This window comes from Pseudophryne corroboree, chromosome 4, assembly GCF_028390025.1.
Source record: "Pseudophryne corroboree isolate aPseCor3 chromosome 4, aPseCor3.hap2, whole genome shotgun sequence".
NCBI classification, from domain to species: Eukaryota; Metazoa; Chordata; class Amphibia; order Anura; family Myobatrachidae; genus Pseudophryne; species Pseudophryne corroboree.
Genome location: NC_086447.1, coordinates 806,924,794 through 806,939,883, shown reverse-complemented (window position 1 = coordinate 806,939,883; position 15,090 = coordinate 806,924,794). Strand labels below are relative to the sequence as shown.

Sequence of the window (15,090 nt, the reverse complement as noted above, 5' to 3'; positions counted from 1 at the left end):
TGTTAGGCTTACAGTAAATTATAATCAGTGCTTACATGTTCTATTCAAATGCTCTTTAGTGATTAATTAGAAGCCAGGGATAAAGAAAGCAAAGAATTATGGGTCACCTAATTATATTGTTTTCAGGCTTCTAACAGTGCTGTGCTGTCTTAAGCTGCAGTGATTGGAGCATCATAATGATGCCTCCCAACATCGCCCAATGGTGATGTGGGATGTGGCACGTTGGGAGTATGTCTACATCCGATTGGGCATGACTATGTCCTCCATTGGTGTGTTTCACATAACACCATTTTGTTGTATGGCGTTTCTTTAGATGTGCCTCCCAGCCTTTATACAGAAATCAGTAGAGTTGAGATGTATTTCTTAATGTTGCCCTTTCCTCTAGCTGCAGTAGCTGTGTTCAACCCAATTGTAGCTGTGATTGTGTCTTGTTTCTGGTAGCCAAGTGCCATTTTTTCTTTTACCTGCAGAAAAGAGGTGGTTCCCCTGCAAAAGGTGTGCACAGTACCAAAACTGCTGTCGTGCATTTCCTGCCATGACATAGCGGTACACATGAGTACAGGGGCGTTTTATGAGAGGAGGGGGTCTGTGTGATGACTCCGGGTGGGCCCCCTCCTCTCCACAGTGCCGTAGGCTCTGGCAATGTACCAGAGTCTACTGTGCATGCGCATGCCCCCGGAAACATGGGGCCTGCCATGTTCCGGAGACTAATTTGCTACTGCAGCGGCCATTTTGGGGTGGATTTTTGCCGCGACTGCTGCGGCTTCATCGCTCGTCACGGGACTCCGGAAGGTAAGTTTTAACACAGCATGGGTGCAAGGTGTGCGGTGTGGGCCCCCCTGGACCCAGGGGCCCGTGTGCACTGCACACATTGTCCCCATGGTAGAAACGCCAATTCATGAGTATCAAGCTTGTGCAGCTCTTTGGATATTATAATTAATTACATTATGCATTTAAACCATGAAGTGCTGGTTTACTGGATTGTCTGATTGGATTTAATACTGAATGACTGTCTGTAGCCATGTATCCTGCCATTCACAATATTTTGTTATCTATATATTAATAGCAGCAGGATGACTTTTATGAATGACCTATTCCTATGATATCGCTGTCTTAGTAGGAAACATCATATACCAAATTATAGGCCTTGGTCCGTAGATTTGCATTGTAAATGGTTGTTTAGTTTCGGAGTTATGTGGCAAAACGTCCGCCTGCCATTTACAGTTGGTGAACTCTCCTTGTGCACCTGCTGGGTGACCCAAAACGTGACCTGCTGGGTGGTCTGGAAACTGTGACAGTTATTTGCAGCCACTCAGCAGGGAATTTTTAAAATTTTGACTCCTAGGGGGTCAAAATGAGTAAAATGTTCCGCCCAACAAAACTTTGCCCAGTTGAAACCAGGCACATCAGCTAGTTATTATTATTATTATTGTTATTATTATTATTAGAGCACTTACACTTGTACTCCACTTGGATATGCTTTGACACAATAACGCAATATTGCTTTGATGCAATATTATGCCCATGGTGAATGTCACATTGCCTTATTACCATGATCCCCTAGACACATTAGATGAAGATTGCAACTTGTCCCGAAACTGCAATGTGTAGTTTACTGGAGCATAAAAATATTTCTACAGATACAAATGAGTCTGTTCAATGGTTTATTACAGCCTTAGAAGATCAAATAACTTTTAGGTTAAAACTTGATGTAAGACTTGGAATATTGCTAAGATAATGTCAAGTTTTGTATTTAGATTAAATAGAAAAGACCAGTATTTAGTTTGTTTGTTTGTTTGTTTGTTTGTTTATTGTTCCAGTTAATTTGAACACTTTTATCTTTACATTAACACGAGAAGCAGAATATTCCTCTTGAAAACAATAGGTATCTTTTGTTCATATAACATTTGGGTGCTGAGATGGACGTTCTTCAGTCCAAGCCATACTTTACTACTAGTAGTAAGTGATTGGTCCTACTGTCAGGATAATTTCCTGACAGGTGACCCTTGTAGTGTAACAGCCCTGACTACACTGTACTTATAAGAGTCCTCTACCAAACTGGATTTGAGATTGCTGAGGTGGCAAGAATCATGAGTTTTTTCGCTCATTTGTACTTGTATAGTTATAGGGGGTCATTCCGAGTTGATCGCTCGCTGCCGGTTTTCACACCGCAGCGAACAGGTCACTACTGCGCATGCGTATGCACTACAATGTGCACGCGCGTCGTACGGGTACAGAGCGAATCGTTACTGGGCAATGGATTTAACGAAGAATCCATTCGCACAGCCGATCGCAAGGAGATTGACAGGAAGAGGGCGTTTGTGGGGGTCAACTGACCGTTTTCAGGGAGTGTTTGGAAAAACACAGGCGTGTCCAAGCATATGCAGGGTGGGTGTCTGACGTCAATTCCGGGGCCAAAAAGACTGAAGTGATCGCAGCGGCAGAGTAAGTCCAAAGCTACTCAGAAACTGCAAAAAACTTTTTCATCCCGCTCGGCTGCACACGCGTTCGTACACTTGCAAAACGAAAATACATTCCCCCATGGGCAGCGACTATGCGTTTGCTAAAAGTAGATAGCGAGCGATCAACTCGGAATGAGGGCCGGAGAGTGCCGCCTGGTTCTTACTGTGCTATAGGGGCCATACATGCAAGGAATCCCCCAGAGAACCCAGCTTGGTGTACATCATTGAAGGAAGGCACCCGGCAGTTGCAGAATAACAGTGAGTGCCATAAAAAAGATGACGTGTGTGTGTATATATATATATATAGATATATATATAGATATATAAAAGGCAAAAAATCCCTGCACTCTCACACAGCTCAGCCAACTACTGGGGTGCCAATCAGAGTCCGACCCACACAGAGGTGGGACCCATAGTACAATACAGGATGAACCACTAAGTGGAACAGATAGCACTCACCAGATTTCAAATCAAAAATTCAAATATTTAATGTAAAAGGTAATCTCACAGTTCAAAAGTAATGTCCATATTCATCCAACGTTTCGGTCCAAACCAGGACCTTTGTCAAGGATTCTCAGCTTTGTCAAACCAGTCAGCATCACAGCAGAGTTAATATATAGGTACTGGAGTCTGGGGATAATGCCTCACCGGCCCCTGTTATATAGCCAGCATAATTTCCGTTTTTGGCGCCTGGTTCCACCCCCATTAGCACAGGAAGTGTATATATATATCTTACACAGACACGTTACATATTCTCTGATGCTTATAAATTACAATATGCATAATCTATTATCTATTAAAGGGCCTAATTCAGACCTGATCGCAGCCCTGTAAAATTTTGCAGGGCTACGATCAGTCACACTGACATGTGGGGGGACGCCCAGCACAGGGCTAGTCCGCCCCGCATGTCAGGCCCGCCCCCCCCGCGCAGAAGTACAAAAGCATCGCACAGTGGCGATGCATTTGCATGTCACGCAGCCGCTGCGGCCCACCCCCCGCATAGTCCGGTCATGCCTGCGTTGGCCGGACCTCGCCCACAAAACGCCATGGAGCCCCCATGCAGCCCCCTCCCACCCAGCAACAGCCCTCTGCCTGTCAATCAGGCAGAGGCGATCGCTAGGCAACGACAGCCGTCGGCACCGGCGCATGTGCACTTCTGACCTGATCGCTGCAATGAACGGCAGCGTTCGATCGGGTCAGAATGACCCCCCAAATGTGGCTGAAAAATACTGAAGTGAAAGATAAATCTCTGCCTAAATGAATACATCAGTACTTTAGAACAGATTGTGATTTTCCTGTTGTAAAAATAAGAAAATCAGACTGGATTTACTGAAGCTGACATATTCTTTACACCTCTTAAAGGCCACATTGAACAATCAATCAGAAGAATAGTGGAATGCTTTTAAAAACAACAGGACTGCATAGACTAGAGTGAGACGTGTAACAGGCAGGCATGGCAGAAATGTTAGGGCATGTCTAATCCGTTTTAGCAAATAATGCTAATGGAATTAAAAGCTAGACTAACCAGCATGTTGTAATTCAGAGATGGTCTTCTCACAGGTGCCTGCTTTTAGCACTATCGCAGGCTCACAGATAAATACACGCATTATGTATGGCTATAGTATTATTGCCAACTCTTACACATTTGTGTGTGTACAGTATTGCCCTTTTGTTACAGCTAATGTATATTTAGGTTTTACATACTGACATTAAGTATAGGCAAAGTGGCCTAGGTCATTTCTCAGCAACTAGAGAGGCAAAATAAACGCACCATTATATTGTGGATGCTGATGGAAGGGAGTAGGATGTTAGCACGTTTCCAGATTAAAAAAATATTTTTAATTTCCGTTTGACATTTTGCCACTAGCAGATGTTTATAGCCAAGGTCCTTTCAGCCACTTTTACAAATCTTTCATTACTTTTACAATGGTTTTCCTGTCAGCATGTCCACTGCTTTTACCAATTATTATCTGTTACTTTCTACTTTCTGGGACATAAATTAAATGCACTTAATGTGGTACACACGCTCCCTTGGGTCAAGGAGGATCTCCCCACACACATAGATGATATCTACACGTCTGTCAGTGCTACAGAAATTGCCGGGAAAATAGCACAATCGCTATGTTCCCGGTGATCTGTGCATGCACGGTAGACTCTGGCACAATGCGAAGGTGCTGCAAAGACAGAAGACTGTGCACGGAGCCCTCCTCTCGTTATTCACCACTGATTTAAGTTCCATATCAATATATCTTTGTTTCCCTTATTCATGACAAATGTAGTACACTCATAACTGTTTGTACGCAATTCTAAAGCAAGGTGGAATATGATGACAAATAAATGCGGTAAATAATTCTGTGTATTCACTTAGGGATATATAATTATAAGACTTGCTGCTATCTGTTTTTGAATTCTAAACAAATCTTTACTGTATCCTTATTCTAAACTTTGGCTCCATGAAATGGGTCAGTGCTGTGAATATATTAGAATGAAATCTACATCTTTCTGAGAAGATGTGGACCATTGGCTCTCTAGCACCTCCTTGTGTCGGCCTCCAGCTCCACCTCACCCTCTTCTGTCTTTCCTGTTACCGTCCCACAGGACTCTGTCCTTAGCCCCCAGCTCTTCTACCTGTACACCACTTACCTGGTAGAACTCATCAGTTCCTCTGGCTTCAATCCCACCTCTATACTGATGAAACACAACTGTACCACTCTTCTCCTGATCTCTCCCATTCAGTCCTCTCTCGGGTTTCCACCATCTCCTCCTGGATGTCCAAGCGCACTCTGAAGTTCAAAATGGAGAAACCAAAACAAATCATCTTACCCCCATCCAGAGTCTCCACCTCCCAACTATCTCTATCACTGTTGACAACACCCTCATTACCTCTGTTCCCCAGCTCTGATACTTGGCTATCACTCTTGACTCCTCCCTTTCATTCGCCCCATCCCCCCCATCCCCCCCCCCCCACATTCAATCTCTGGCCCATTCCTGTTGGCTCCAGCTCCATAACATAGCTTGTATCAGGTCCTTCCTCTCGCAGAACGCCACTAAACTTATTACCCATTCAACTACCTCTTACAGGATAATAGCAATGCAGAGTATCAGTTACATAGATTTGCAAACATATGGTAAGCCACCAGTCACAGCAAGGAGTCTCTGCTCTAGTGGTCCTATACTACAAGATAATAGGGCCACTTTGGGTTATACATTTATGTATTTCTAAATTGAAAGCAAATCACCTGGAGGCACCCCAGGATCCTCCAATATGACACTAGAAGAATCAGCATACTCTCCAGTTACTGACCCCATACATGCTTCTCAGAACACCAAGTCATATAATGTAATAGTGATCATTTGTCTATTTCTGTGCTTTGTATCTGGTCTGTGTGAGGCCTCTTTGTTCTGTGCCAAAAACCAGGACAAGGCCAGTGACCTTAACCTAGAGGCTGTAGGAGCCCAACCCACACACAAAATGGACTGTAGCACATGGACATTGGGGAAGAGGGTGATGGGATACTGGGGGAGGGGGGTCTCAAAAAACTCTACACCAGCCTCACTGATTAAACCATGAAGTAAAATGATTGTAGTGGAATTTTTAAGGATTGTGTCATGTGTAGGCCTTTCCATAGCAGAGTCTATATGTGTTTGATTCAGTGCTGTTTTTTAATATGTATTTACATCATTAGAGTTAATTATATAGTGAAAGCACATGCTGCCATGTTTTACGATTGGGACATTTAGCCATATATATAGAATATACATTTTTGGTGAAATGAAAAGTTAGATTCCCTCCAACAAGGTCTTTTTCTTGCCCCTGAAAACAGGAATTACTTCTCCTTCACCATGCTTAGATTTGTATACCTGCAAAACACTGAGTAGTGTATGTGGGTGTGTGTATGTGTGTATGAATGTGGGTGTGTGTTGGGGGGGCACAAGCACCAAATGTCATAGAACCAGAATGTGGGATTTTCTTAGTATAACGTGCTCTTTGGACACACTTGCCCATTTTCCCAAATATTGATGAGTTCTCCTGCTCTTCCAGGAGATTAGCCCAGCCTCCCTTATCCTGCCCACGTCTCCAATGATTATGTCATTCCTGACTCCAAACTGCACAATTCCACAAATTGTGAACCGAGATGCAGTCCATGGACATGCCCACACACATGCCCACAACAACTCTCCCCTGGAGGCTATCCCAGAGGTGACCATTAAATAATTTGAGAAGTACTGGATTTTTTTTAGACTTTTTCTTATAATTCTGTTCAATTTGGATTTGTTACCGGTGTATTCCTTGCATGGAATCAGGGGTGTTTTAAGAGAAGACTCCATGTGTGCACCCTCCTATCTGCGGCACAGTAGACTGTGGCATTGTCCAGAGTCTGCTATGCATGTGTAAGTCTGTGGGTGTTCCTGGTGACTTCCCTACTGCGCATTTGCAAATCTTGGGAAAATGCCTGCAGTGCCAATTTCCTGGTGATTTCTGCTGCTGCAGGGCTAAGGTGGGACACCGGAGAGGTGAGAATAATTATGTGGGTGCACCCTGCACCCATTCTAAATACACCAATGCATGGAATGTATTATCCCATGCTATGAACTGAAGTGCAAATAGGAATCAATGATCCCTGTGAGAGAAAAATGTGGTTTATACTTTATACCCACATATCCACAGCAGAGATGAGAACGGTAAAGCAAGGTTACAGCAAAATCACACGTAAACAATAGTGCAAAATGTCTTTACATTTTTTAGATCAGTATCACTGTGAATAGGAGACAATTACACAACGTTGGGGGTGCAGTCTGCACACTATTGCAAATTGGGCTGGTTAAAGGATAAGGTTCCGTTTACTAAATATCAGAAATATTGAAAGCAGTTTGTGTAAAATCTCTGTATGCTCCAGATGTGCAAAAACATTGTGATTCCTAAGAAAATCGACTATGCAACTTAAAATGGTTAATTATCATCTTTTAATAAGTCATTTAGCAAGATGCAATTTTCCTTAGCAAACTACATTTAGGTTCTCATAGGAAATCTTATACCTCAATTAACCATCACATTAATTAAAAGAAGTCTTTTCAGTAAGAGCATTTGGCCTCTCTGTCTCATGATTAGACTAAGACAGTTATGTTAATGTCAGGCAAAATATGCTGTTGAATGACCTTAAGTTGGCGCCTGTTCAAGATCCCAGCGTTTCGTTGATGAGCCACATAATGTGGAGGAATCGGATCGCAGCGCCAAAATAAAAAATAAAAATTGCCTTATTTTTAAATGTTGTAAATTAAATTTGGATCCCGTGTAGGCAGCAGATTATCTGATTGTGTGCTGGTACGATGCTTGCTTGTTTCCTTCTCCTACTGTGTGCCAATTGAAGATAAGCTGAATATCAATGAATAGCGGGGATTCTTAATAGCTATTTCTTCACATCACTAATTCTTATAATTGGTATGTCTGTGCTGCCTAATAATTAGATGATGTAGTATACAACTAATAAAAGCACGACACACCTCGACATTTTGTGCTTTTTAATAATGACTGCATGCTGGCATTTTTATTTGTGAGAAAAAGAGATCTAATCATGGGTTCTCCCTTATATGTTACAGCACCCCTACCCTTCAGAAGAACAGAAAAAACAGTTGGCACAAGACACAGGTCTCACCATACTTCAAGTGAACAATTGGTAAGTAATTTGACTCGGTGTTTATACACAATCAGCACTTCAGCCTCTGGCAACCTACAGCTAATCATTTGTGTTACTATGGCACGCCCTGTAATTGCCTGCTTTCCCTCGTAGCTTACTGATGCAAAAGTAATATTGCCTAAAGAATGTTTCCAGTGATGTGAATTTGAATACTTCTATACCAATAATACCCTATTCTGATGTTACTTCAATTACACATATTTTACAGCATCCCCCCCAAATATATATATATATATATATATATATACACACACATATATAGATAGATAGATAGATAGATAGATAGATAGATAGATAGATAGATCAATTACATTCTTGGGGGCTTATTCATCAGCAAGGGCTGAATGACCATTATAATTACGTTTTCAACTCACTGTGAGTTGCGGCACTGGATACTAAGGTACCGGAGCAATTATTAATAGATGAATTTATAATCAGTCAGCTCCATTTGATCAATATAAATAAGAGTGCACAAATACTGCCTGAGTTTGCTTAGGGGAACTGATGACAATTTTACATGGCATTAGTTCCCCATTAGTTCCAATTGGAAGGAGTTCCGGAGTGTGAAGAGGCATCCGTTTAAGATCCCTCCACCTCCTGCGGCCCTCACTGAGCGCATGAACTCAGTTCACGCATGCACCCTTATAGTACCCAGAAGTGTAAACTTCCATTATTATTACTTTGGTTGAGGAACATCCACTTCGAAAAGCAGCTGTCTCTCCTTATCACCTACACTTTCACCGCTTTTGGAGTTTGTTGAGTAACAGATGGCCACATCGGGCCCCTAATGATTAATGGGCCCCTTACGTAAAACAAATGGAAACTAGTGTTACGGACTCATTGAGCTTCATGGTACAATTATCAATGGGCTGTAAAGTTGGCCAAAAACTTTAAAATGAAGATTTGTAGAAAAGAGAATAGCAATCCATGTCTGCCATTTCCATTGCCTAATGCAGTATTTAGGCATGTCAGCCTATATCAGTGATTTTTAGGCTAGTGATGACCACATGTTTCCACCTGTGATTGCCACATGCATAAAATAAGTTGTTCTTCATGCGCTGATCATTAAAATCAATGGAAGAGTCCTTGTCGGTGTATTAAAGGCTTGCGAAAAAGTACATCATCATCATCAGTGTGTATTTATTTGTGATGCTCATTTGATGATGAAATTGAAGAGTCCTATTGAATGCATGTAACCTACTTTAGGCCTAAGGTGCGCTTTTGAAAGACTGAGAGGATGCCGTTCGGTTAATTACAATAGTAGATGGCCTAGCGCTGCTATGGATCCCATTGCTTGTAGTGGGGGTCATGTGTGTGTATATATACTGTGTATATATATATATATATATATGTTTATTTGACAATTGGATGGTAAACAGGGATAGGTGAGCACGTTGCTGTGGGGCCCACAGGCGTCTAGTTATTCCTCTGACTCCATTAATTCAGTCCTCCAAGTGGTCACCTTGCTTCCTATTCACTCATCATATCTTAGCTGAGCTACATGTATGTAAATGGCCTCTTTTTATGGACGTGCACTATAGGGGACCTATTCAGAAGTCTTCTCAGTAATTCAGTACAAGCTTACTACCATTTGATTAATCTGCTGCCTGTCTAATTTACCACATGCGCATGCGCTACCGTGATGCAATGAGGATTTCATGGAAAAGTGATTGACAGGAAGTGACCGTTTGGAGGTGTTAATGGGGAGTTTACAGGGAGTGGTTAGGAAAATGCAGGCATGTCATGGCCATTTTCAGGGGGTATATTTGTTGTCATCTGCAATGTGTACACAGCTACGAATAAGTTTACGATGGCTCCAGTGGGCATCTCTCTTCATTCCTGGGTGGCAGCTTCACTTGCTAACATTAGCAGTTCCGTAGCCTAGAAAATCACAATTGCAATTGCATTGAAGAAGGCCCATAGTTCAGCTATATGTGATGTTGGGTTGTAGTTGTAGTGTGTAATTTCAGCCATGTGGATTGTTTTCTGGAATGCACACTCTGAGATGATAGTGGAATCAGACAGTGGAAGATCTACCACCGTTGAAGGATGCATGAAGCGTTTGTGACCCCCACACACACACACACACACACACACACACACACACACACATACACACACACACATACACACACACACACACATCTCTAGGTGTGGTAGTAATAGCTGCTCATACTTTCCGACTTTTCTTTTTTCCTCTCCGGGAGATGCCAGGAGAGGAGAAGCAGGTGGGCTGCTACAGAGGCGGGACGGGGCTAATTGCGTCATTAGGCCCCCTCATTGGAAACTACCTGTGATTGGACAGTATTTACATAGGGGTGGGGGCTAAACTGACCCAATTCACATATAATGGTGTCATTAGGCTCTGCCCCCTCTGCAGGGACCGAAGATTACCTGTATTTATCCCTGCATTCTGCCCACGTCACTAGGAAGTGGGAAGAATGTGGAAGGGGTGCCCACTCTTCTGGGGGGTGCTGGGGACTACCCAAAAAAACGTGTGTCTCCCACAGAAACCGGGAGAGTAGTCAAGTATGCAGCTGCTGCAACAGCAGAAGTTCCGCCAATATGTGAACACTAAATACTCACCATGTTACATGTATTCTATATTGTTCAGAGTCCTGGCTGTAAGAAGTTATGCTACATGGACTTCAGCTTCCCCGTGTTATCTGCCTCCTGATTATAAAGTGCCATACTATGGTAGTTTATTATAGTAAAGATCCCATGATACGATATTATACCTTACCACTTTATAATGATCAATACACAACAGGGAAGCTGGAACCTGTGAACTTGGCACACTATAAGTTTATAACCACTTCATGTGTACACATCACCAATGGCTAATTTATTATGTGTTTTATAACCATACTAATGACAGCCATTTCCACATCCTGATCGTGGCTTTTTTAGTTTCATCTGCATTTAACATTGTGTTTACAAAGGAGATATTGCAGATATCGCCTGCGCTACCTAATATTCTGCTTGTAATGTATCAAGATCCAGAGAAGATGTTTTTTCAGAGAATTAAATCTTTAGATAATCCCTTCTTAAGATAGCCATGTTAACGATAATTAATTAAGTTGGTACTGTTCTTCTATGTGAAGCAGTTTAATGTTAGTCTGCTAGACTGCTACAAGTCACCTATAAAACAACCTTCTTAATGTCATATTATTGAGTAGCAGCCATTAGCCTCACTACTGCATCTGCAAAGTATATATTCTTGTATTTGAGAAGCCTATGAGCAATGATGAATATTAACCAAGAAGTAACAGGATAAGTAAAACTATCGCTAGGATACACACTTGATTTTTCGCATATCATGTGGATGTCAGCAGGACAGACAGTTAACTACCATGATGTTTGCTTAAGATCAATGTTTGTCAAGGAATCTTCAGTTACATGTATTATAACAACTCACGCAGTGGATACATTTGGTTTTGGATCTCCCTGGCACATACATGTTAAAGAAGAACTGCATAAAAAAGGACTATCAGATGTTTAAACGTCATCACAAGAAATGCCAGACGTGTCAGTATAATTCTGCGTAATCTCCAATGTAATACTTTATTGATGATAGTTAGCAACCAAAGTTATAATCGCCATTATACGTTTAATATCCAAAGTGCATTATCCATGAACGACAGACTAGCTCTCAGGCAGAGCCTATAAAGGTTATCAAGAACTGTGACCTGAATTGCCAGAATTCTGAATTGCCAGAATTCTCTGCAAACAAAAATTTGTTCCTATGATCACTTTATATTTTTTTTATAAATTCCCACTGAAAAACATATAGAAAAAAAATCAAGATTTCTGTTCCTATAAGTCCAATAAAAAGAGACATTGTTAATATTCCAGTAAATAATTATAATAATTTAAAAAACTATTTTTTTGTTTATGTTTTAATTTATTGTTTCGCAAAGTTGCACATTTTTGCTGGATTTGCTTCTCACGCTAAATTAGGCCCCTATATATAATTATGGCAAACTTGTATAATGTTATTATACTTTTATGTAATTTCTGCTAAAAAAAATCTTTGCAGGGACGCGTGCGTGGTCCACATGCAACCCGGAAAGGGGGCATGGCCTTGAGTAAGAAGGGCATGCCCATGACGGAGTGGGCATGGCCTCACAGCACAGACCCATTTCCCAGCATTTTGGGGGGGTGCCCAGTGCTCCCCAAGCAGCTGGGCAGCCCCCGTCTCACCTTCCAGCACTGAATAGATTGCATGCGCATGCGTACAGCATCTATTCAGAGATCACTTGCTGCTTTGCTTTGCAGAGCAGTGGGAGATCAAAGGCTCCCCAACTGCCCACGGGTGGCACAGCGGTACAGTGTCTAAATAGCGGGACTGTCCGCTGAAATCGGGACAGTTGGGAGCTATGGAAATAGTATCACTAACTCTACTGTACTGTAGTAAGTGGGGTGCTCAGTAATAATACTCAGGGGAAACCCATGCAAACATATGGAGAACATACAAACTCTACTCATATATGCATTGGTGGGTGCTGTGAGACATCCATACTAACCACTGGGCCACCATGCTGCCCGGTAATAAGTCAAAGCAATGTGATGCCTGTTATTTTGTTAGCTGTACTCTTAACATTTCAGACTCATAGGGGTAAATTTACTAAGGTCCCGATTTTGACCGAGATGCCGTTTTTTCTTCAAAGTGTCATCTCGGTAATTTACTAAACTCAAATCACGGCAGAGATGAGGGCATTCGTATTTTTTTGGAAGTAGTTGTAAAAAAATACGAATGAATACACCATCGGTCAAAATACACCAGCAAATTAGTAGAACTCGGTAATTTACTAAAAAGTGCAAATCTCCAAAGAGGAAAACACTGCCGTGAAAAATTACAAATCGCAAAAAAGTGCTAAAAAAAAGCAGACCTGCTTTTTATATTCGTGATTGCATAGGCATGCAGGGATCCATGAGATCCGTGCATGTCTATCAGTGGGAAGGGGTGGGAAAGTGTTTTTTTTCCCAAAAAAAAATTGCGTGGGGTCCCCCCTCCTAAGCATAACCAGCCTCGGGCTCTTTGAGCCGATCCTGGTTGCAGAAATATGGGGGAAAAAATGACAGGGGTTCCCCCATATTTAAGCAACCAGCATCGGGCTCTGCGCCTGGTCCTGGTTCCAAAAATACGGGGGACAAAAAGAGTAGGGGTCCCCCGTATTTTTAAAACCAGCACCGGGCTCCACTAGCTGGACAGATAATGCCACAGCCGGGGGTCACTTTTATATAGTGCCCTGCGGCCGTGGCATCAAAAATCCAACTAGTCACCCCTGGCCGGGGTACCCTGGGGGAGTGGGGACCCCTTCAATCAAGGGGTCCCCCCCCCCCAGCCACCCAAGGGCCAGGGGTGAAGCCCGAGGCTGTCCCCCCCCATCCAATGGGCTGCGGATGGGGGGGCTGATAGCCTTTGTTGTAAATGAAAAGATATTGTTTTTAGTAGCAGTACTACAAGTCCCAGCAAGCCTCCCCTGCATGCTGGTACTTGGAGAACCACAAGTACCAGCATGCGGCGGAAAAACGGGCCCGCTGGTACCTGTAGTACTATTACTAAAAAAATACCCAAATAAATACAAGACACACACACCTTGAAAGTAAAGATTTATTACATACATGCACACAAACATACATACATACTTACCTTATGTTCACACGCAGGTCGGTCCTCTTGTCCAGTAGAATCCATGGGGTACCTGTAGAAAAAATTATACTCACAAAATCCAGTGTAGATCGGTCCTCTTCAAATCCATTTGTAATCCAGGTACTTGATTAAAATAAAAAAACGGACACACGAGCCACGAACTGAAAGGGCCCCATGTTTTCACATGGGACTCCTTTCCCCGAATGCCAGAAACCAACTCTGACTTCTGTCTAAGTGGGTTTCTTCAGCCAATCAGGGAGCGCCACGTTGTAGCACTCTCCTGATCGGCTGTGTGCTCCTGTACTGAGTGACAGGCGGCACACGGCAGTGTTACAATGTAGCGCCTATGCGCTCCATTGTAACCAATGGTGGGAACTTTCTGCCCTGCGGTTGACCTAAAGTGACGTCACCGCTGAGCAGAAAGTTCCCAGCCGATCAGGAGAGTGCTACAACGTGGCGCTCCCTGATTGGCTGAAGAAACCCACTTAGACAGAAGTCAGAGTGGGTTTCTGGCATTCGGGGAAAGGAGTCCCATGTGAAAACATGGGGCCCCTTTCAGTTCGTGGTCGGGACTCCGTTTTTTTATTTTCACAAGTACGTGGATTACAAATGGATTTGAAGAGGACCGATCTACACTGGATTTTGTGAGTATAATTTTTTCTACAGGTACCCCATGGATTCTACTGGACAAGAGGACCGACCTGCGTGTGAACATAAGGTAAGTATGTATGTATGTTTGTGTGCATGTATGTAATAAATCTTTACTTTCAAGGTGTGTGTGTCTTGTATTTATTTGGGTATTTTTTAGTAATAGTACTACAGGTACCAGCGGGCCCGTTTTTCCGCCGCATGCTGGTACTTGTGGTTCTCCAAGTACCAGCATGCGGGGGAGGCTTGCTGGGACTTGTAGTACTGCTATTAAAAACAATATCTTTTCATTTACAACAAAGGCTATCAGCCCCCCCAGCCGCAGCCCATTGGATGGGGGGGGACAGCCTCGGGCTTCACCCCTGGCCCTTGGGTGGCTGAGGGGGGGGACCCCTTGATTGAAGGGGTCCCCACTCCCCCAGGGTACCCCGGCCAGGGGTGACTAGTTGGATTTTTGATGCCACGGCCGCAGGGCACTATATAAAAGTGACCCCCGGCTGTGGCATTATCTGTCCAGCTAGTGGAGCCCGGTGCTGGTTTTAAAAATACGGGGACCCCTACTCTTTTTGTCCCCCGTATTTTTGGAACCAGGACCAGGCGCAGAGCCTGATGCTGGTTGCTTAAATAT

General features: G+C 43.0%; 1 protein-coding gene across 2 annotated transcripts in view; it reads left to right on the top strand.

The window, feature by feature from the left end:
- Nucleotides 1–15,090, top strand: part of MEIS1 (Meis homeobox 1) — a 195,057-nt gene that overhangs the window by 144,838 nt on the left and 35,129 nt on the right. For both annotated transcript variants that reach the window (XM_063918412.1, XM_063918413.1), the window contains exon 9: nucleotides 8,061–8,137. In XM_063918412.1, coding sequence (XP_063774482.1) covers nucleotides 8,061–8,137 — 77 coding nt within the window. The remainder of the gene's footprint in view (nucleotides 1–8,060; nucleotides 8,138–15,090) is intronic.